The sequence below is a fragment of the Colius striatus genome, chromosome 18 (assembly GCF_028858725.1).
Source record: "Colius striatus isolate bColStr4 chromosome 18, bColStr4.1.hap1, whole genome shotgun sequence".
Lineage (NCBI taxonomy): Eukaryota > Metazoa > Chordata > Aves > Coliiformes > Coliidae > Colius > Colius striatus.
Window position 1 is genome coordinate 12,290,608 of NC_084776.1, and position 22,969 is coordinate 12,313,576.

Genomic DNA, 22,969 nt, shown 5'->3' on the forward strand with positions numbered 1-22,969 from the left:
CACACTATGGTCATTCATAAAGTGATACAAGATACATAGAAAAGGAAGAATCTGTCTTCAAGTTTCTTACTGAAACTCATAGTCACAGGCACTGCAAGCACAGAAATCTTATCACAGAGCAGAGCTTACAAGTAACCAAATGCACACCCTCTACAACTGTCATTGCTTCACTTGCACTTTACCATATTGACATTTTAAGTACTGATCTGCCTTTATCCCTCATGATTTGACTCAGAACAAACAGAAGGAGCCATTTGGAGCTATCCCACACAGTGAGCTGCCCAAAAGAGCCATTTTTTGAGCTTAACTCAAACATGCAAATTTATACAAGCAGTTCCACGGATGTATTGCCCACTTTCAGATTCAACTTATCTCTGATTGCTTTGACAGCAGCTGCAATACTTGTCAAACACAAACACTGACCATCTCATAATCCCACAGCCCTCCCTGTAAGCATCTTCCCTTTCACACTCAGCCTTTATTGAGTTAATAACATGAAATAAGTGTGCCAATATAAGCAGGTTAACTCTAGATAAGCAGTGAACATGGATGGACATGAGTCTTAACCTGTTTTCCCAGCTCAGGTTGAAGAAAAAGCTATGGGATACCACACACCCAGTTATCAACCAGCAGGAAATCATGGAGAGGGAAATAGTTCTTATTTGCAGGTACATCCTTCCCAAAGCCCAAGTGCAGGACTCTTGTGGATCATTCATTTGGACATGGCTTTTCCTTTCCTATCTCCAATGCATCACATACCTATTCAGTAGTGATAAAATGCCAGCCCCATTTCTGCAGCAGGCACAGCCAAAAAAAGCTGCTGTTTTTGTTGGGGTGGAAGAGGCAACTTCATTGATATTTCTCAAATGGATAAATTGTTTTCTTTTGGAAAGACATAGTGGTGTAGAGGGTATAGAGGGTTCTTGTTTATTTTTAGACAGTATTTAATACTCAGGTGCCAGGGACTGTAAACCAAGAAAAGCTTGATTCCCTGTTGATGGCCTTGTTTGTTGTGGATGTCAGGTTTGGAAGATCTGTGTGTATTTGCCCTCTACTGTAGGTGAACAGGCTCAAATATCAATCTGTTCAAGGACATTTAAAAATTGAATTCCTGACACATTTTGTGAAAGTGGGTCACTGCCTGGAGGAAAGAAAGAGACCTTTCCCATCTTCCATCAGCACAGATTTCGCAGCTGCCAGAGTATTCACAGGACTGGGTCAAACGCTACATGACACTGTCAGACCACCTAAGTGCTTTAGAATCTGCTATTCTTCACTTCTAAGCTCTGAATAACATTTTCCCTCCCTTTTTAAACCAAGTCCTACTAAAGTGATAAGTGTGGAAAGAGATCTGGTTACAGAGATGAAGCATGTCTTTATATTTTGTGTTTGTCTTTCAAATGTTGCCTAGTTACTCCATAAACTATCATCAAACACTTCACACTATGAAGTGACTTGCAACAAACATCTCTAACAAGACTAATAAGAAGATTGACAGGCACAAGTTTGTTTGCCGAGTACCTGCCTTCCTGCAGACCAAATATACCCTGACATACTTCACACTATGAGATTTCTGCAAAAGCACTGTTTATCCTACATTTCACCTCTACCTTTAGTTGTGCAATAATCTTTGTTCAATCTTCACTCTACATGTAGCAGCTTCACAAAGAGATCAGGGCAATTTACAGCAATACAGTTGGTATTTTGTCAATGATAATCCATTAAATATTCAAGTGAACTTTTCAGAAAGCATATACTATGGTTACAGGGAACAGGTTGCCCAGAGAAGTGCTGGAGTCTCCATCCCTAGAGACACTCAAAAGCCATGGATCTGTGTGGCTGAGGGACGTGGTGTAGTAGTGGCCGTGGCAGTGCTGAGTTAATGGTTAGACTCAATCTTACAGATCTTTTCCAACCTACACAATCCTTTGATTCTGGAATTTGCTAACACTATAAAGCTGGCATTTCAAGCTATAACACCTACATTTAATCAAGCCAGTATTGATCATTTAATGAACCTGCACATGCCCGAAGCACCTGATGCGATGCATCCCCCAGTGCTGAAGGAGATGGACAATATCACTGTCGGGTTGCTTTTGAGAGGCTTCAGGTGAATAAAAGGGTAGAGACATCTCAGGTAGGTTCAAGAAAGATGAGTATGATCATTGCACTATCCTTCCAAAAGCCAGAAGGAACCTCTGGGAGTCAGAAATGATCAAGGACACTGGTACTCTTTAGGGAAAGATCATCTCTTGATACACCTCGACACTGCATTTTTCCTTTTGCTTTGTCATCATCAGCTTATTCATCTGCTGGTTGGTTTTCATCCAAGTCTTACTACTTTGAAACTCTCAAGCAATGAACTTGCTGAAATATTCATTCTTTGTCCTAAAACATGTAACACATTTATACTGAAGTCAGATTAAATTCAGGTGCACTCCACCCTTATGTGTATGCAGTGATTTTAAGATTCAGAATAAAAGTATTTATCAGTTTTGCTTCATCAGTGCTCAGACTTCTTCTACAAAACAAAGCCCCCAGTGCTGGCTGACACATCAGTCCACAAAGAATTACCTCAAGTCTCCTTCCAGCCCTATGCTATCCACTTCAAAGACAAATATAACAGTGCTAGTTTAAATCAATTCCCAATTCTGCTCACCTTGTATTTCCTATACAGCATGATACAAGGCAGCCAGTCAGCATCTAACTACATTTCCTCACCTAGAAGCCAGTCTGTCCAAGAAAGCTGTCAGATTGAGCTGCCACAAACCACTTTTGACAGACCAGTATTTCACTCTTGTGTACTCTGTCCAATTACTCCAAGTCTTCAATGAAGGGCTGAGAAAGCAGCTCTTTGCTGTGAGGTAGGGGTATTGATGTACACTCTATTTCAGTGTTCCTGGTATTTGTTATTTGTTAGTTGTTGAAATTTTAACACTCTAAAAGTTAAAAAAGTAAAAGCTTTTTAAAGAGAAAGAAAATGTGTTCTATCCCTTAGTCTAAAAGATGTGAGATTGGAGGTAAATCCCAACAGCCATACCTCAGTTTTGCATGCTGAGACACTGCCGTGGATGTTCAGTTAATTATTTTCAAATGAAGCAGAGGTCAGTCAAACCCCAGTCAGGGTTTACCCTGCAACTTGTTTACAGGGAACTGTAGCACTGAATACCAGTATTTCTCATGTTTACACCAGACTTCATAACCACACATTATTTACTCACTCACCCCAGACAGCTCAAGCTGCTGCACAGGCACTCGAGCACAGACACATGCCTAACCCAGCCTCATCTAATCTGGGAAGAAACAGCCAAGCTATTAGTTGAGGTTACTTCACAAGTCACAAGCTGGGTATTAGCTTGAAAACTCTCAAATTCCCAAAGAAAAAAAGTGACATTTGTCTTCAGGGCTGCTGGCCAGGGCTGAATCAGCATAACAGGGCAACACAAACAGCTGTCAGACTGTGTCCTGCCCACTTGATGAAACTGTGGGTAGCTTCTCCATTACATACCAGATAAAGATGAATTTGTGTTTTTTCAGTCCTCATTAAGTTTTAAGAAGCTCAAACAAGGCTTAAGTTTTCACTGGTGACTTTTGCCACTTTTATTAACTACCATTAAGGGAAGCTTTAGTAAGTCCAACTTAGGAATTAAAGCAGAGCTGCTACATTTGTGAAGTTAATGGGTAACAATTCTTTCCTAACAAATTAATTCAAACTGATATGGATTTCTAACAAGACTTGCAAATATCCCTCATCTATTATGAAATACCAGAGGTATTTAGCCTTTTGAAATGGGTGACTGCTGTAGTTGAGCAGAAAATACGAGTCAGCCTTCTATTTGGCTCATCTTCAGAAGGACTAGAGGAAACTGCAGAGTTCTAAAGGGCTGAGGTGTACAAACAGTTGATACAGGAGGAGGGAAACAACTCCAAGTGTGAGAGTGCTCCCAATGCACCACACACCATTGAGCCAGTCCAGCCAGCTACAGCAACTTATGATGCTGATTTACTGTCAAAACCAACGTCTGGTTCTCACAGAAGCGTTCAATGCAACTTAGCTGAAGGGCAGGAACCATCCATAAGGCAGCAGCTTCTTAAACTGCTCCAGCTAGAGCTGCAAGGACTTGCTCACTTATGCCTATTGTTCTTCAAATGACACAGATGAGCAGTTCTCCCAAAGTTTTCCCAGTAGAAACGAGCAGCTCCTATACCTTTAAACACAGGCCATCTCTATGCTTGCTTTTAAAGTGTTTTATTTGCATTCTGCTTAGAAGTATCCTAAGATTAGTAGTAGTTGGCAAGCCACAGGCTGGAAAGGTTTATTTAGATCAGAGTATTCAGGATAGTAGTGGCTTGTATTCTCCAACAACCTTGCTTGAAGTTGCTCTGTTTCCCAGGCAGTATGATTTTGTTTAGACAAAGATTACATTGTCAGCTGAAACAAGGATTCAAGGAGGTTCTTCAGCTGTAATATCTGCCACTTAAGCTTACTCACTTAACTTCGCCTCCTTCCCAAGCAAATAAGCAAGCACAAACCACACAAGAAAACTGCCCGTGAACCAACTCTCACTCTACTAGGCTCTTCCCACGTCATTTTGTTACACTTGAGCTCCCCAAGCTTAGAAAGATGGCAAGAACGATAACAGTACATTACCAGGCTTTGTAATGTCAGCACAACAAGGGCAGGACTTTGGGCTTTTGTTCTCAGCCACATATAGGGCAGGACATAAATCATCTTAGTACATCATTCTACCCCCCATAAAGTCAGCCACACCATACAGACCAGAGATTTTACCAGTCTGGCAACAGTTAGCCTAAAAAGTCATAAGCATTAGACTGATGGGGACTTTTTAAGAGCCATAACAAGCCTTCTGATGAATATGTTTATCTGAAAATATGTTAAAACCCAGATTTGGTGTATAGGCTTCTTATACCTCTGTTCTTCAGTAGTAAAGTCACTCCAATCACTTTTTCCAATCACTGACCACCATAAAAAGCTCTAAAACACTTTGCCAAGAGAATATGTAAAAGACACTGTTAGAATCTCATGAGACATGTCAGGAGACAAAAGCTTATGAGCTTCTACTACTTCACAAGCTACAGTGCTGAGGCTACCTAGTGAGTACAGCAAGGTACAGCCCAACCAACTGCATATGCTGTGCAATGGTCAAGATGAACATTTGCCTACAACTGCCATGTTTTTGTGAGGATGGGTCTTTCAAGCCATGTGAAAAAGTTCAAGTATTCTCCTTTCAGGTGGTTGTAGAGAGTGAGAAGGTCTCCTCTGAGCCTTCTTTTCTCCAGGCTGAACAGCCCCAGATCCCTCAGCCCTTCCTCAGCTGAGACGTGCTATAAATCCTTCCCTAGCTTGGCAGCCCAGCTCTGGATCCTCTCCAGCACCTCCATGTCCTTCTTGCAGAGAGATGTCTCACCAGCAGAAATACAAGGACCAAAATTGGCAGATGAGGATGACTGCCCCAGAACACTTTCTCAGTGGCCATCCTCAAACTCCCAGTTCCTCAATTTGTTCTGTGGATGAGCATAGACTCACATATGTTTTATCCATAGGCACAGACTACCATAGTTTAGTTATGTTGTTAACAAAAAGAAGCAATTGTATTGTTTTGAACATCGTCACTTGTGAATTCCAAGCTATGACCCTTGGTTCTTGCAAGGCAAGAGATGGGTGGGGGGAGGATCACTGCTCTTTATCCCTGTGCCACTTCAGTTTTAGACTTGTGATCTCTGACCTGAATGGTTATTTCCATACTGAATACAGTTTTAATCATTTCAGTTGTACTTTAAATGTCTTCCTGTCATATTTCCTCTTTACCCAAAGCAGAGAAATGCCAGAGCTGCACAAAGTATTACAGAGAAAATGTATTATAAGTCCATGGCAAAAGTGTTTCCTGGTTTGGTTCTCATGTTCTCTACCTGATTTATAACAATTGCTGAATTCAGCTTTCCACAGCTCCTACTCCAGCAGTAACAGCTCCAACACTACTGAAGCTCATTTTCCCCCATACACCCTATGTGGGCAATGGCAGTCTCATGTGCAGTTTTAACCTCCTGTACAATCTGCAGTTCTTTAAACCAGGCTCTCATTGTGCTGTCCTGCATAACAAGATAAGCCCAACATCCACTCACAACCTCTTCTCTTTTCCAGACAAGAAGCTTAAAAAAGAGAACCACTAACACAAGCACAAGTTCCATGGGGTTTTCAGCAGAAACTCTGCCAAACCATAAAAGTAGAAACAATAGACAAGCTTGGTCAATCTTTAACCAATTCTTGACATATCTGAAAGCCTTTCCTCATATTGCAGTTACTTAAGAGTCTCTGGTTAGGATCATTATCCTTTTGGAAAGCCACATAGGTCATACCAGATAGCCGTCCCTTGTGCATACAGATTGATTCACAGATCAATATGTTTGCAAGGCATGATTTCTCTTTTTAAAAGCCATATGGAGTCTTTAGATATGATGATGTGTGTGTCCATGTTCCTGTAAAGGCAAGTTTTGTACTTTGGAACAGTTTCCACCAACATGCTTTGCACCACCATGAGCATACTGATCTTCATCTTCCCAGATCTGGAAAGGAACCTCAAAAAGATGGAGTTAAAGATGCAGTTAACATCTGGGTGCTTTGGTACCAAGTATTTTGTGCCAAGTGTTCCATGCAGCACAGTTTGCCAGCTATCCCATCTGTGAGCTTAAGAATTTCATTCTTGCAGTTTGCTACCATAATCTTTCTATTTGCTGACCCTTCAGTTTGATATTCCCTGATGTTTTCCTCAAAGGAACATTCTCAGCCTGAGAATTTCATAGTCATAGAATACCAGCTTGGAAGAGACCTCAAAGATCAGCTGGTTTCAGCTTTCCTGGCGAAAGCATGGTGTAGACAAGATGGCTCAGCACTCTGACCAACTAAATCTTAAGTGTTCAATGCTGGGGAATCCACCACTTCCCTGGAGCCATTATTCCAATGGCTGATTGAACACAAGAGGAACATTTTTCACAATGAGAACAATCAGAATCTTTTCAGGAGTAAGTTGGACCCATCACCCCTCATCAAGCTTTTCCAGGTAACTTCACTGACAAACAGAGAGAAAGAGGTAGTCAAATTTTGTCCCTACTTTTTCTTGTAAGTTTTCCTTCCACACACCATCTGATGGCTTGACCATCACTCTGTAAAAGCTCAGCAATAAAAAGAATGTTAATGCTCCAGAGCATTCAGAAAGCCATGAGCTTTTATTCACCTTGCTTTATGGAATAGCAGATCAGAAGTGCACAACATCTTGCAGCCCTGAATCGTTAAGGAAGGTACACAAAGGTCAAGAGTACCTAAGCAGTCAAATACCTGAAAGCATCAAGCATAGACAAGTGAAAGGATGCCAAATGATAGAGTAGTCCTGGTAGGAAGCTAGATACACACTGAGATAGACATTGGCAATCATGGTGGTGGCAGGAGCCTCAGAGTATTGAAGATGAAGAGTTGAACACCACCAGCCCCTCATCACTTCTCTGCACTTGCTAAGCAATAAATATTGCTACTTGTTGGTGCTTCTTTGCCAAGAATATAACAAAGACATTTAAGTAAAGAGGAAGGGAAAAGTTGTGGCATAGCTAAACTTAGTTCAACACCCCAGAGGAATGCCAGCATGACTGACAAGAAACAGTTATTGTGCAAAGCATGCAACATGTAGCAGGGCTGCCACACTGCAATGTGTCAAGACTGGAATACATTGAAGTTCTTGTTGCACAAGCAATAATACCTTGATGTATGTCATCTGAAAGCCAAAGCCTTTAGAAGTGAGTTATCCATTACACAACCATCTAGAAATAAAGGGAGTTTAAAATTAAGTTTCAGAGTATAAGCAGGTGCTGGCTGAGTAATATGCACAAAATTATTCACCTCATGAATGATTTCACAAGTTGAATGCACTTAGCCTTGAATTCCTGTCTGTAGGCTAGCACAGTCACAATTCAACCAGGAGGCCAGCTTGCATAGCAAGTTTTAAAATTAAACCCATCAGTTAGTCAGAATATCAACTGAAAACAACACAGAATAGGCTAATCTGCTGCAACACCTCACTTCAGAAGCAGTCAAGGCACCGAAGGCAGCGAGAATCCTCTAGGCAACCTTTGTCACTCCTGTCTCATTTTTAAATATGAGAAAGCTACTCCTTGAAATTACACAAAAGATATTTAAGTCAACCACTTCAAGTAACACTTCTAAGAGATTGAGGCTTAAGAAAAAAGCTGTTTACTGTAAATATCATTTTGCCTAATTAAGTTTGTAACCATGAGGTTGAACACCAATAAAGAGCAGGGATCCAAAGATATTTTTTCAGAGAAAAAGACAAAGGTTAAGAACTGTTGTCACCAGCACTAAAGTACTAAATGCTAAAACTTTTCTAACAGTAACAAAAAAGAGATGGTAATATCATAGAATCACAAAATCATAGAATAGTGGGGGTTGGAAGAGGCCTTTAGAGATCATCCAGTCCAATCTCCTGCTAAAGTAGGTCCCTCCTAGATCAAGTCACACAGGAAAACATCCAGGTGGGTTTGGAAACCTCCCTAGAAGGAGCCTCCACACCCTCCCTGGGCAGCCTGGATCAGGGCTCCCTCACCTCAATAGTGAAAGACTTTTTCCTTATGTTTAAATGGAACTTTTTGTGTTCCAGCTTCATCCCATCACCCCCTGTCCTGCCACTGGATAAACCAGAAAAAAGTGCTGTCCCAACCTCCTGACACCCACCATTGAGATACTTGTAAATGAGCTCCCCCCTCAGTCTCCTCTTCTCCAGACTAAACAGCCCCAGGTCCCGCAGTCTTTCCTCATAAAGAAGATACTCCAGTCCCCTGATCATCTTGGTGGCCCTGCACTGGCCTCTCTCCAGCAGTTCCCTGTCTCTCTTACATATACTGTAACTCAGTTCTAGAAACAACATTCAACTGAGTTTGTTCAGTAAGTAATTGCTACTGATGACAGTCAGAGACGGTCTAACAAAGTGTGATAATTTGAATCATGGGAGTACCTTCACAGTCACTGAAGCACACAGATTTAATGCCAAGAGACAGAAGTGTGAGGGAAAGGAGGTGAAATATTGCACAATAGGTTCAGCTGACAGAAGTGCTTCTCGTTTTGCCTCCATTTCAAAAATAATGAGGTAGAAGACTGTTTCAGCTTGATGGATTTCAGTTCCACCTTACTTCTTGGCTTCAAGGACCTCTTTCCATCCACCAAGCCATTAAGGCCACTGTGTATCACTTTCCTACTGGTATACAACCCAATTTGTTCATGTTATTGTCACCTAAGTATTTATATTCCACAGCAGCCTGAATGGACACAAAATGAAAACACAGAAATCACAACATAACAATAGAGAGACCTATAAACCCTTCACATGACATTTACCAAGCAGCTAGTTCTGTTTAAGTGGCCATTCTGGACTCTGTAACTATCTTAAAAGCTTTGGGGAACCTTTTGATAATTCAAGATGCAATTAAAGTATCCAGAGCATTAACTGCACAAATAACAGGTTCTATATAGTCCTCCACATAACAGAGGCTGTTAGTCATTACTCCCAGGCTTTTTAGTCTCAGAGCAATTCATTTCCTCTTCCATTTGAAGATTTAATAGGTCTTTAAAGAGAAGAGCTTGTCATATTTTAGCTTCAATTCTTTGCTTTCGTATCCTTGGTGGGGGCAGGGACAACACATCCCCAAGAGAGGATTTACATTCAAGATTAACTGATGTTTTTAAGAGAGAAGGACTTCACCTGCAAGCAGTAGTGGCTTCTCCAACACCAAGCGTTCACTTCATGCATTACACTGTTTCCGATAAACCGTCTCTGCAACAGGATTAGAGACAGTCCTAAAATATCAGTGCTAATTTAGTGCTCATCAAGATGTCCTTAGGGAAACAGGATAAAAAGGAGAGACTAAGCATAATTATACAAGAGTAATATTAGTAGGCAAGCTGGTCTTTGGCAAAAAAAGGCCGACAAGTTTCCTTTAGTATTTCCTCCAAAGCTCTTTTAAGAGTCAATGAATAAAGAGGCATAATAAAACAATGTCATACTTCCTCTAGAAACACAAGTGGAACAATAGGAAGGGAGGAGGGAGAAGAGAAAGCCATGTATGGTAAAAGGGAAATTGATGTTTATGCTGTTCCCACACAATCAAGTCTCCCTTCCTAGTAAAACAGTCAGAGATGAACCATTACACTTGCAGCATTAGTTTTCTTCAAGAAAATCTTAGTCCCTGTCAAAACATCTTCTTACAGCCTCTAACTTTTAGCAGCACAGGAGAACACTAGCAAGTCTTGCAAATTGTATTACCAAACAGAATTAAGGTCAATGTTGTCACAGGGATTAGTATACCAATTCCTTATGACCATGTCAACCGCCCAGCAGCCGTGAAAAGCTCAGCCTAGCATTCTTTTACCACTCCACCCCTATGCATTTATGCATTTGATTTCTGTCTAGGGCTAAACAATTCCAGTATGCCCAGAAGCCCCTGGGTTATATGTACTTACTGCTGCAACATAACATTAGGAAAATGAAGAGAAAGCACAGGAGAAATCCACTAAGCCACCTGTGAGGTAACACTTACCCTACTACCACAGTACTTTGAAAAATAATTACTAGGGGAAAGAGAGGGGAAATCCAGTATGCAAAGCTAAATTGCATGTTATTATCTTCTGAGGTCAAGGCACTAGGTAATGAGTCTTTTCCTGAAAAGAAATCCTGACTGTTGTAACAAAGTCTTGCTTGTTCTTCATAAAACTGTGTTCAGACTCAGTCTTTACCACAAGTCTTGCAGAAAAGGGAGACCAAGCGATCAATGAGCTTTGCTTTTCCTTGCAAAACATGCCTCAAATCCCTCACATGTCACAGCTGCACCAGCACTGAACTGTTCAAATGCAACATTCAGCCATCAAAACCAATTCTGTGCCTCCTTCTTTCTTCTGACAGTCTACACTCATTCAGTACATCTCTCTGGGGAACACTACTCCCTCTCCAAAACAACAAACTGGGCTTCTTGAACATATTGTCTGTTTTACAGATCTTCCTCCTCCCACCCCTTTGCCCTCAGTGTTCAACAAGCACTGAAATGAATTTCTAGCCCATTCTCCTCCCTGCTGAGGGGCACAATGAAAGATGACCTGTGAAGACTGCAGGGCTGAAGGTCCTTCTAAGGAGGAAATTCTTCAAGGGGACAAGAATAGAGAGGGAGTTTGATGACTGGCCATTAGCAATGCTTCCATACAACCTTTCCCTAACATCACACAAAGTGCAGTGCTCACTTTATATTCCCAATTTAACAAAATTGAGTATTCCCAGCAACACTTGACACAAGGAATAACTACTGAGATGGACAAGCCAGTTATTTCTGCTGACCAAAAAACCTTTTTCTTTCATAATCTAAACCAAAAACTATGCTTTGTTGTTTAAGTGTAAATATTATTTTCAACATCTAAAACTTCAGATGAGCAGAAACCTGAAGCTGATCTATCATCCATGCTCTCAACTAAAGGCATAAAAGCACTAAGACATAGAGTAAAAGTTTACTCCCTGTACTCAATTACCAGCTCAGAAAAATTGTTCTAAGGAGCTGCGCTGTTCTGTCATAGCTCAGGACCAAGTACCCAGCATTATTTGATGCTCTAACAACTGGAAAACCTTAATTGGTAATCACTGTAAACACACCTCAAACACCTTGAAACTTAGTAGCTTGTGATTAGCTACAAAGGAAAGCAAACTTGACTATGCTGAACAAAATACCACTGAACAGGTCAGAAAAATACTGACAACCACTTTCATCGACCTGAATTAGCAGCCAAGGTATTTCTATAAGGGTATGGTCATATTATCCATAGGAATTGCATTCCTGTGGTTTCAATTTCAGGTTTGAATCCTAATAATTAAACTCTAGATGTCAAATGCTGGAAATACAAGTCATTCATATCAAAGAAAATCTATGAATAACAGCAAAAGCATGACTAACCTCCCCTGCCACACTCTCTCTACTATCCCATCTCTGTCACCCAAGGCAACTATGTGCACAAACATGGACATTAACTGTAGAACAGTGGTTCTGCAGTCACAACTGAGTGTTAGTATCTTCTCAGCAAAAGCATCTTGGTCCAGGATTATACAGCAAATAAATACTAGGCAGAGACTTCTGATGACTTAATCTGAAGCACTGTGATTAACCCAGCCAGTTCTTGGTTAGAGTCAAAAGTTTGATACACATTTTCTGTTTCATTACTTAAAGGCTGAAAGTCTATCAAAACATAAGGCATAAGTCAGAAGATTAAGGTCATTTTGTGCATTACATTAAATCCTATAACCACAAAACAAGCTGGACCCTGCAATAATCTCCCATTATGACAAATATTATTTGATGCTCTAACAACTGGAAAATCTTAGTTGGTATAACTGCAAGTTTTATTTATATACAGACTGAAATTCAGTTCCCCGAAGTGCCTCTTTGTCTCTCTTTATCAAGTCCTGTCTAGAGGCTCTGGTAAAGAGTCAAAAAAGGGACCAGCACTGAGCAATGTTAGTGCCAGGCTTCTCCCTCAACCTTCTTCAGACAGATACTCATTCTCATCATGGCTGATGACTGTTCCACAGGACTATGTAAAGCCAGGGTGGTTGTATAAAATCACCACTGCAAATAGCAATGAGTCTCACACTTTGTACAAGCATATCTCCAAAAGTCTGTGTGCCACCTTTCTCCTAGAGGAAGCTGTGTCTGTAAGTAGCTTCACAAAACCATTATCAATTCAGAAGCAGCAGTGTTTTTCTTACTCTGGAGCTCTCTTTCTCTGATCCAACCCAATCAGGCAAGAACAGTTTGCTTAGTCAAATATTTGATAAGCACAAAACTGCTCATGCCTGTTCTAGAGTTTTTACTCATCCTTGGCAATGCAAACGTGAAGGCAAGTCATCAATGTAAAGTTCACTGGCCAATTGCAATTACTTGCTAAAATAAACAAGGAGTAGCTCTATACAGGTGAAGGGCACTAGAAACACAAATTTAATTAACCTCAAAGAAGTTATTCCCTCATAAATTGATCCTGTTGCATTGTTTTAATCTGTTTGTACTCCAATCCATGGCTTCATTCTTTCAAATAGAAATAATTCAGTCAAAACCAAAAAGGAAGCAAGCATAGAGCACACAAATACTTGGTAAAAGTTTCCATATATCAGTATAGAAAGAAAACAAGACTCTAACTAAACATCTTGTGATTTCTTTTCATTTCATCTTCCAAAAATAGTCAAACTTGTCCATGTAGCAAGATCTCCAGAGACAGAAACCTGCACTAGCATGATATGTGCATAAATATATAGAGCACCTGAAGTGTGCTAAGTACTGACATTGACTTACTTTATCAGAGGGCATTTGTATCAAGAACTTTTGAACAGTTCTTAAGACAATTTCCAAACATACTGTGTTTTTAGAATGGGAAGCCCTTATCCACAAACCACTTAGGACTGCTAGGAATAAACTCCTTAAAATAAGCTTAAAAAGCTTGCTCTACTCTTCCACATATACTTGTTATTAGGAGTCCTCTGATATAGGTTGTTAGAGGCTGTTCTGGTCAAGAAGACAGGTTTTTTTTCTCAAAAACATAACAAAACAGAGCATCAAATATCCATTGAGAGGTGAGACAACTCTCTATGGCCCCAATTTGCTTGTCTCTGCCTCACCCCACTCAGTAACCACAGCATAGCTGCTTCTTAGGTGAAAGAGCACTCTGGAATCCTAGAGTTTATTATTAAGCAGCCCTAAAGACAAAGGCACAACTGAAGAAACAGGACTTAGTGACTTAAAGACAAGAAAGGTCTTTTTGAAAAAGATTTACATTTAAATAGTTTGGTAAGCAGAAAGAGTGTGTGAAGTAGGTCAAATAGATTTTTAACCTACTTTCAATACATCTATAGCAGGTTCAGAGCAGAAATCACAGCAAACTTCTCAAACCTGCCTCTTTAGTACACAGGCTTTTCTAGATAGAACATGCTGGTGTTTCCAGCTCAGTAAATCAGCCACCTCCTAAATATGAATCAGAAGTTGGATGGTATGAGCTGTGTTTCCAACATGCTACCTCAGAAGTGCAATTTTACAAGTTCAACAACACACATTTATTTCAACACATTCATACAATGTCAGATGATTCAGTTTGGACTTTTGTCCAGCACCACCTTAAAGCCAAAACTCAAAAAGTGTGCCTACTATAAACTCACTATTTTACTGCAGACATGACCTACATCAGTGTAGAGAGGAAAAGAAAACTTTACAAGTCCTCAAGGTTAAGCATTTTCCTGACCTCTTTCTGAACTCCAACATACCATTGTTTCACTGTCACTTCAGATTATTTGTCAGCTGCCAAAATGCCAACATTTTCACAGGACTGGAGAGAAGTCATTAACATACTTCAGCTTTCCCTTTGCACTCACACGTTTTCATTCTTACTTCATTCAAAGCCAGTGCACTAATGTCTTTTGACATTAATCTTGCATCTTTTTTTATGAGGAAAGTTATTTCTACTACAATTTTCCATGCCACCAGCTGGGACAGAACACTTCCTATTAGAGTGAGTTTGCTTCTGTGCCTCAGTAAGTCAAACAGGGGTCAATCTCCAAGATATATCTATTGTAAAAGTTTAAGGTACTAGATAAGAAAGTTTTTTCCCCTCCATCTTTAAGTACTAGAAACCATTCTGATCGTGCTACAAAATTACTAGATAGCTGGATAATGAAGCTCCTGTAGCTTCAGGTACATTACAAAGAGCTGTTAAGTAGCATGTAAGCAATCCTTACCTTGCAGCATGCATCTGTATGCAGACTCAGATATTGCATAAATGTGCGGTGGCATTTCGTGGCGCTTCTTCCCTCTGTACATCTCGATAATGTTTTCCGAGTAGATTGGGAGGTTCTTATAAGGGTTTATAACAACGCAGAACAGCCCTGAATAGGTCTTTAGAAAGAAAACAGAGAAACAATCCTGTTAGTAAACAGTACTGAAACAGAGCCATAAAGAGCAGAAAGCTTTTTGTTTTCCCTGAATGTTCTATAATATTTATCTGAGAGTATTATTGAGCCCTTTTTTGCTGAGTAACTCCAAGCACACGCTACATTCTAATTCTTGCCTTCTACTCCTCTTAAAAGGCTCTTGAATTCCTGCATAAAAAGTAATTTTAAGATAAGAAACATGAGTAAAGATGAAGGGGAGTATCTGATCTTTACCATAGATATTCAAATTCCCCCTCCATTTGCCAACTTACAGGATTTATGGATGTCTTTTGATGTTCAGTTTCTGCAGTAAAATGTGCAAAGTGCTTTGTTCATGTTTTGAGGAGCTGGTCATCTCAATTGCTATAGTAAACAATCTGCATAGGGAAAAAGTATCTTTCCAGCCACAACTTTCTGCTATCTTACTATTTTCTCATATTTGTATGTCATTTCTGCTCAGCAGCTTTCCTCAATCCCAAAGCAGCCCACCCCAGCAGATAGCCTGGCACTGTAGGCTACATTTCATACTCTGCTTTTAGACTCAATCATGAACAGAAGTTACCAGGACTGTTCTAACATCAAAAAACCCAAGCATAAATTTCCCTTTGTGCATGTGATTGACTCTCTTTATTGAGGTATTTCTGTTTGGTCAGAAGAAAAATGTCTCAAGTTTTACCAGGCTGAGCACACACTGCAAATGATACACAAAGGGCCACTTTTCCCTCTGGGTTAAATACCAAAGACTACTTCAGAACAGGTCAAGTCCTGCTCCAGAGGAGTTATTTAGAAGTAATTTATCATATATATATATGTATGTGGAAGAAACAACACATAGAGTCAGCCTATGTTACCCAGGAGGAGCACAGCTCAGATGGAGTTTGCCTGAACCCAGGCACGTGAATGGGTCTGACCTTTCCAAAAATCAACCAAACCGATGGAGTAAAGTCTCCATTCACCTTTATTTCATAGGATGCTTTGAAAGTGCACTATTTTAGCCCTTAATGCTATTCACATCTTTACTAGCACAGGAATGTTAAGCAAGAGAAAGTGTTTTCCTTTGACAGGAACAGGGAGTATCTTCCAAAACGCTGTTTTGCTACCTTTGCAGGCTGAGAAGGAATGGAGAGGGTAAGCAAAAAGCATTAACAGCTGTTGAGGGCCTAGAGCATTAAGCAGGTAACTTGTGAATCTTCAAACATTTCTTGATTTTAAAAAAATACTCCTGTTAGATTAGTATGAACAGAGGAGCCAAAATTCCTCATCTGCCTCTTTTTTAACAGAGATTTGATTTGGGGGAAAAGGTGCCCTTTCTTTCTATGCCTACAAGGGATTCTGGAAAGACAAGCACAAGGTGATCTCTAAATTGAGGCAGGAGCAGCATCAGGAAAGAAAAAGAACTTGGTTTTATGCCAGATGTCCTGACATAGGCCATCTGATGTCCTTACAGGAAAAGCACCTCTGTGCTTTGCTCAGAGCTGCTGGATAAGCACTGCAGTGCCTCATCCAGCCAAACATCTTTGGTAATAAGGTATTTATTTCTCAAGAGAAAGGAAACAGTTTTTATCAGCTCAACTTAATCAGTCATTAACTCAAGGTAAGCATTGGTCTGTTGGCAGGGGGGCAGCTCCTCTCCAGTCTCCTTTGCATGGTCCAATCACTGTCCCTCTTGCCCTTATACCACTTACTGAGCTAGACACAACTGAAGATAATTTCTGGAAAAAATTGGTTTATAATTGATTCAGTTCCCAGACCAAACTCAATCATGGCCACTAGTGATACTGGAAAGGAGAGGGAAGATAGGACAGTTATTTTTAATAGCTTCCCTCTTGTGCTCAACTGAGCTCATCCCCTCTCCATCTATAATTGCTACAGATGTCAAGAAGGCATCAACAACTACCACAAGCCCAACTTCCATTCCAGCCTCCAAACATAGATTGTTTATTGCTGACTGCAGCTGAGACCTGCTCACAAGCAAAATCACTCACTCAACCACAGTCCATTTCCAGATCTGTCCCAACACACCCTCTGACCAGTGTAAGGGCAGGAACCCTTTTGTAAGGCAGTAGATCTCTTTTTTCTGGGATGATTCTCTCAGCCAACAGCACTTCTGAACCTTGGTCTGACTTTACCCACTCAGCTTCAGAGGCTTGCAGGTTAATTCTATGGGCTACTGTTCTACATCTTACTGCAGACAGGAAGTCTCAGGTTCCAATGGTCAAGCTGTGGGGGTACTGCTGTAGTGTAGTCATCTCCTTTCAAGAGCAACAACTGTATTGCTCTGCAAATTTATCTGAAACTTGCATCACTTCTTTTGGCCTTTTTACATTCTGAACACTATTGACAATCCCTAACCTGGAAACCTTTCCAGATTATCTCCCAGTGCAGTAAGTGGATGGATCAGTGAACCTGGAATGATGATAAGCAAAGCCCAGCTAGATGCCAACATTACTCAGTCAGTCTGGAGGAACACCAGGAAGCGTACTGGGGAAACTAAAAGGATTCACTTCACCTCTTCAAAACTAAATCTAAAGGACAGGTTTTTATCCCTGACCATTAAGTCTGTGTCATGACTTCACATGCAGCACTCCACAGGTTGAGCTCCAACACCTTGAGTTCCTGCACTTTTGTCACAGTTCACTCTCGTGCAGTTTCCCTGCAGACCTGAAAAACCACACATTCATCAAACCATGACCACACTGCAAAGCCTCACTTTATTCAAAGGAAGATAGAACTGGGTTGTGCCTCCAGGACTACAGATTTCATGACCAGCTAGTGCAGAAAGCAACATCCAAACATATTGGCAGGTTGTTTTCATGGCTTATTAGGCACATAAACACAGAAGGAATGCTTTTATTGAGTCAGCTTTAATGGGGAGAGAGGTAAATGGTACAACTTTTACACAGCTGTTTTATAATTGCAGCTCTCAGTACAATTATATGACTATATCTAAGACAGATGATTGGAGGTATGGGCTTTCTGAAGGCAAATTGAAGACATTCTTGACATTGTTTTTACACACCTTGAAAAGCTTCTTGGTGACCAGTCATAGAAAAAACTAACAGGAATACTTGTACCCCTGTCTTACAAATGGATACCCTACGTAATGAATACCATCCTGTACCTGCTACAGACACCCAGAGCTTTGAGACATGCTAAAGAGGCAGAGGGATGCCCTGTGCCTCTCCCTTGTTCTGCAGTATGTGGACTCTGTCCAAACTGTCAGATTAGAATTAGAGTGAGGATCAAGCACTGAAGAGCTACATACAGCAGCTACAGCCAGTCTGGATGAAAAAAAAAATCAGACTTGGTTAATTATTCAGCTGACAAAGGTAGATACATATATTAGGAACTTAAAGTCAAATAAAAATGTTTATTCACCTTGAGATCATAAGATCTGCTGCAAACAAGGCAGTTGCTTGAAATACTCACATTTCTGCTTTAACGAGGAACAGGATATAGACAATATCAACCAAGAGCAATAAGGCATGTTGGGATGCACACTCTCAAGGCAAGGCTCCAGAGACAAACAGTAAAATAGTGATCTGACAGAGGCTTGTTATACAAACTCTCCTTCAGGACACTAATTGTGGAGTCTGAATGTTTCCAGATGCTTACAAGCCTTTATGCAGTAGTATATCATTTAGTAGTTTGGATTTTGTTAAGCTATCCAAGGCTGCAGAGTTCAGGTTCCTGGAGAAAGCCTATTTGAAAACAACATATTCCTAGCAGCAAGCCATCTGAGAAAGAAGTACATGCAAGTGAACTAGTGGCAAATAGAGAATGTTTGATTTCCAGGTGAGAGCAGATGGGAATTTAGGCTCTAAATTTGGAGCGTGGGCTCCAGAACAAGCAAGGTTTTCATGGTCTGTCTCCCCTTAATACCCTATCAAATCTTCACTGTGTACACACATGGTGGTATTAGTGTCAAAAGCCTTGAACAATTCCTCAGATTAATAGCTCACCTTTACAGTTCAGGCAGCAAGGAATATGCTGTTATGATTGTCAGGTTGGTTCTTCCTGCCACAACATCAAAAAGCCTCTGTAAAGCACCACTTCAGAGTGCATTAGCAAGAAGCAGGTGAATTTTTGGCATTTGTAGCAATCAGTTTGCATCACCTGAGAATCCAGGCTCAACATTTATCTCCAGTTCTTCAAATATAGAAAGTGACAGGTTTACTTTATTACTATATAAATAATCAAGCTCAGGTTTGAATCCCTGTTTGAAGCAGCATCCCATATACTGATGGGGTAGAGCATATTCTCCACATTCATAAATAGCATCATCACAGCATTCCAGAGGAAGCATCACCGTAACACTTCCAGGGAAGGTTGAGATTGGACCTGAGGCAGAACTGTTTCCCTGAGAGGGGTGTCAGTCCCTGTGCCAGGCTGCCCAGAGAGCTGGAGGAGTCCTCAGCCCTGGAGGGATCCCAAAGCTGTGGAGCTGAGGTGCTGAAGGCTGTGGGTTAGTGATGGGCTTGGCAGGGCGAGTGAAGGGCTGGGAGCTCTGAGGCTTCAGAGCTGTGGAACATGTTCCTGGCTTTGCACAGCAACTAAATTCCAGCAAAATTCACCTTGTCTCAGGGCAGGGGCAGAGGGGTCACACAACCACCCCAGGACCATGGGCAGCTATGGGAAACATGAGAACACTCCAAGCCCATGTTCCCCAGGCAGGGTATAGTCAAGATTAGAACCCAAAAGTTATCCCAAACGGCTCTTTACAAGCCCAGACTTCTAGGCAAAAAACCCCAAACACATCAACACCAAGAAAAAGAAAAGAATCCTGTTGGCATCCAAGAAGTTGGGGTCAAGGGTGGCAACAAGGCCAAAGAACCCACTGCAGGCTAAAGGGAACCTCCACTCTGACAGAGGCTGGGGCCAAGAGCCATTGCCTGTTACTTGAGGAAACTGAAGAGTAAAATCTGTGCACAGGGAAAACGAGAAAGGAAAGAACATGACACACCTACCAGCTATTAAAGCACAGCCCAGACTTCAGAGGACTTGTGTACTGATGTTCTCCACAGCTAGCACTAAAGAGAGGATGTTCACCAGTACTGTATTTTCACATTTATAGCCTTCAAGTCATGAGTTTAAGGAGAGAAAAAACCTCAACATGAGCTCAGCAGTGGCAGTTATACTCTTGCTCAGTCAGCTCATCACCTCTCAGAGACAGCCAGCCACTCAGACAGCATGACTGCTTCAGCCACAGCAACTGCTATGTCATAAAACATGATCTTACATTGCACCAGGGCCAGAAAAGTATTAATATCCTTTCATAAGGCTCCTGTATGGCTGCCTGCTGAAGACTGACTGTTCTACAGAAGGCTTAGAACAGGCTACTCATGACTTTGATACAGACATAGAGCTTGAAGTGGCATGTCGCAACAGTGCGTTACATTGAACACTTCAACAGGAGTCCATAATCCAAATTACTCCATCTTTTAGGCTGTCCATCTACCATTTTTAATAGCAGAGGATATATATGACAAGAACACACACTTTTTTGTATCTCTGCTTGCCTGAGGGCAAGGAGAATATTGATTCATTTCCCTTAAATCCTTCTGATAAAGTAAAACCTTACACAGAACTCTCAATTGGATCCCATTTATGATTCTTCCAAAAATCAGAGTTAGTTTTAAAACCAGTTCTTGTGCAAAGCAGCCTTTACAGTATTTCTTCTGCAATATATTAGGCATTAGGATCCAGTGACTGATTGGCATTAGAGAAAAAAGACAAACTTAAGTAACAAGCTCAATTTCTTACAGGTTCTTTTACAGTAACATGAAACATTCCCAATTGGACCATCAGGAAAATTAAAGCAATTAGAACACAGATGCTTATATAATAACACAGATTGTTCTAGGTTATACTCTGGCCTCACAGAAGGCAGCAGCTTAAGAGGAGAAACAGCTTACAGGCAGCTTCAAGTACAGTTTTGTAAGAGCTTCCACCCACAGCATGCTCTGGAACTGGGGCCTACAGCATACTTCTCATTCTTTCCATCTTATTGGGGCAGAAGAGGGAAAGTACACCAAAAAATGAAAGTAGCACAGGGCTGCAGACCAATTACAGAGGTAATTCTGGTAATTATCAAAAAATACCTGCTGAAGTATTTTTAGTTGCACAACAGCAAGCATATTTTCCTCTTTAGCAGTAGAAAAAAGACCCAATAGGCCTATACATGGAGAGCAATAACTAACAGCAGAGCTCCAGCAGCTCTCAGCCTTACATAAAAAGTTTCCAATCCTTTTGAAAAAGTCTTTGCTAAAGAAATAAGTGGAGTGAGCAGGGAAGATAATGAGAGTCCATTAAAGTCTGAAGGACTTGAAAGTTGAATCCTGCCCCTTCAAGGGTGGTTCATCATTTTGCTCTTCCTCAGGAAACAGCAAAACTAGTCATCTCTAGCTTGACTTCACCTAGAGCACACACACATCTTCCACCACACATCACCACCTGAAGCTGAACTGAGGACCCAAGCACAGGTCACGTGCTCACCAACAACAGGCAGCACAGGGGGAACATCCCAGAGTCACACCAAGGCAAGAGGCCATCTGGATACTGATGTGGGTGAACAGAAGTCAAGCAGTTGAGAAATTCTATTAATTTTAATCCTTTTGACTGAATGGGGTCAGGAAGCAGTTAAGTAGTAACTGCAATGATTTATGGGGGTAGCAGCAAGCTACATATAATCAACTGTGGGCAATGGACCTCCTCCAGGAGAGCTGCTACTAGAAGAGAACTGGCAACAGTAACAGTGTTTTAAAATAGATTTTTATAAAGCCCATTTGATTTTAACATCTTTGTTCTTCCTGTAGCTTAATTACACCCTGTGTTTGATTGAGCAATTCCTTCGGCCCTTCTTTCTGGACTTAGTGCAAGACGGGGAACTTTTCACTACACAAGACAGACTTTTGGTCCTGCAGTGTCTTCTTCCAGTTTGAGTAACTTTTCTAACTTAAACATTTAGAGGCCCATTGAGTGGGCAACATGCCATTTACCCAAGAACTTTCCCAATATTATTCTGCACTTACCAGTCAGACCACTGAAATACAGGCTCACCCAGCCCTGACTTACAAGTATTAACAGTCACCAGCTGTCTTGTTTTCAGACAAGCTCTCCCTGAAAGACCTAAAGTATTTCTCTCCTTCATATTGTCAAGTGTAACATCTATCCTCCTAGCATTTTATTTTCATACTATAGCCTCTTTTTGTTGCCCTCTCCTACAACTCCCATCCCTTCCTACCAAAACTAGAGACCCATTTCAAGTGTTTCCTTTTCCCCAGCACTCCGTCTGAAGGAAAGAGCCACAGTCACTTCAGATGGGCTTGATATACACACACACACCCCCCCAAGAGCAAACTGACACCACAAACCTTTGAGCCATGAAAAAAACTGCTCCTGAATCTCTACAGCTTACAGCACAGCAGCTTCTAAATGAACTCAGTGATTTCCTACATCCAGTTACCATACTGGACCATTAGAAGCTGGTTCAGGAGAAACCCCAAACCCTATAAAGCAGTGACAAGAATTACACAAGCAATAATCTTGCTTGTCAGAGCTTGTCAAAGCATTAAGGCAACAGTGGTCTTGACAACTTCATAGCATTCAGGCTGATGGACCCTTTACATCCTCTCATTCCAATGGATAGTTCCATTTCATTGTCTGATTCAAAGATTTCCCCCTCACCCCCCCTTGAAATCATGGTTTGCTGACACTATTTAAGCAGAAACTAAAAAACTAAGGCTCTAGAAACCTTCACAGTTGAAATTTACATCCAGGCCTTGTAAAAATAAGGATGTTTCCTCACTCAGGCTACAGATTTCAGTGACTCAAAACCTCTCACAACTAGACTCCTTTCTTAAAGCCATACACCTAGAAAGATTATCTGAAACTCAGTTCATCACAGGATAAGGATATTCAAGAATCACCAGAAAATAAGTCTG

The 22,969-nt window shown here is 41.0% G+C and overlaps 1 protein-coding gene across 1 annotated transcript in view; it reads right to left on the minus strand.

The window, feature by feature from the left end:
• The window catches only part of MYH10 (myosin heavy chain 10), a 109,373-nt gene that overhangs the window by 78,588 nt on the left and 7,816 nt on the right, over positions 1–22,969 (minus strand). The window contains exon 3 of the mRNA XM_062010693.1: positions 14,835–14,991. Within this exon, the coding sequence (XP_061866677.1) occupies positions 14,835–14,991 (157 nt within the window). The remainder of the gene's footprint in view (positions 1–14,834; positions 14,992–22,969) is intronic.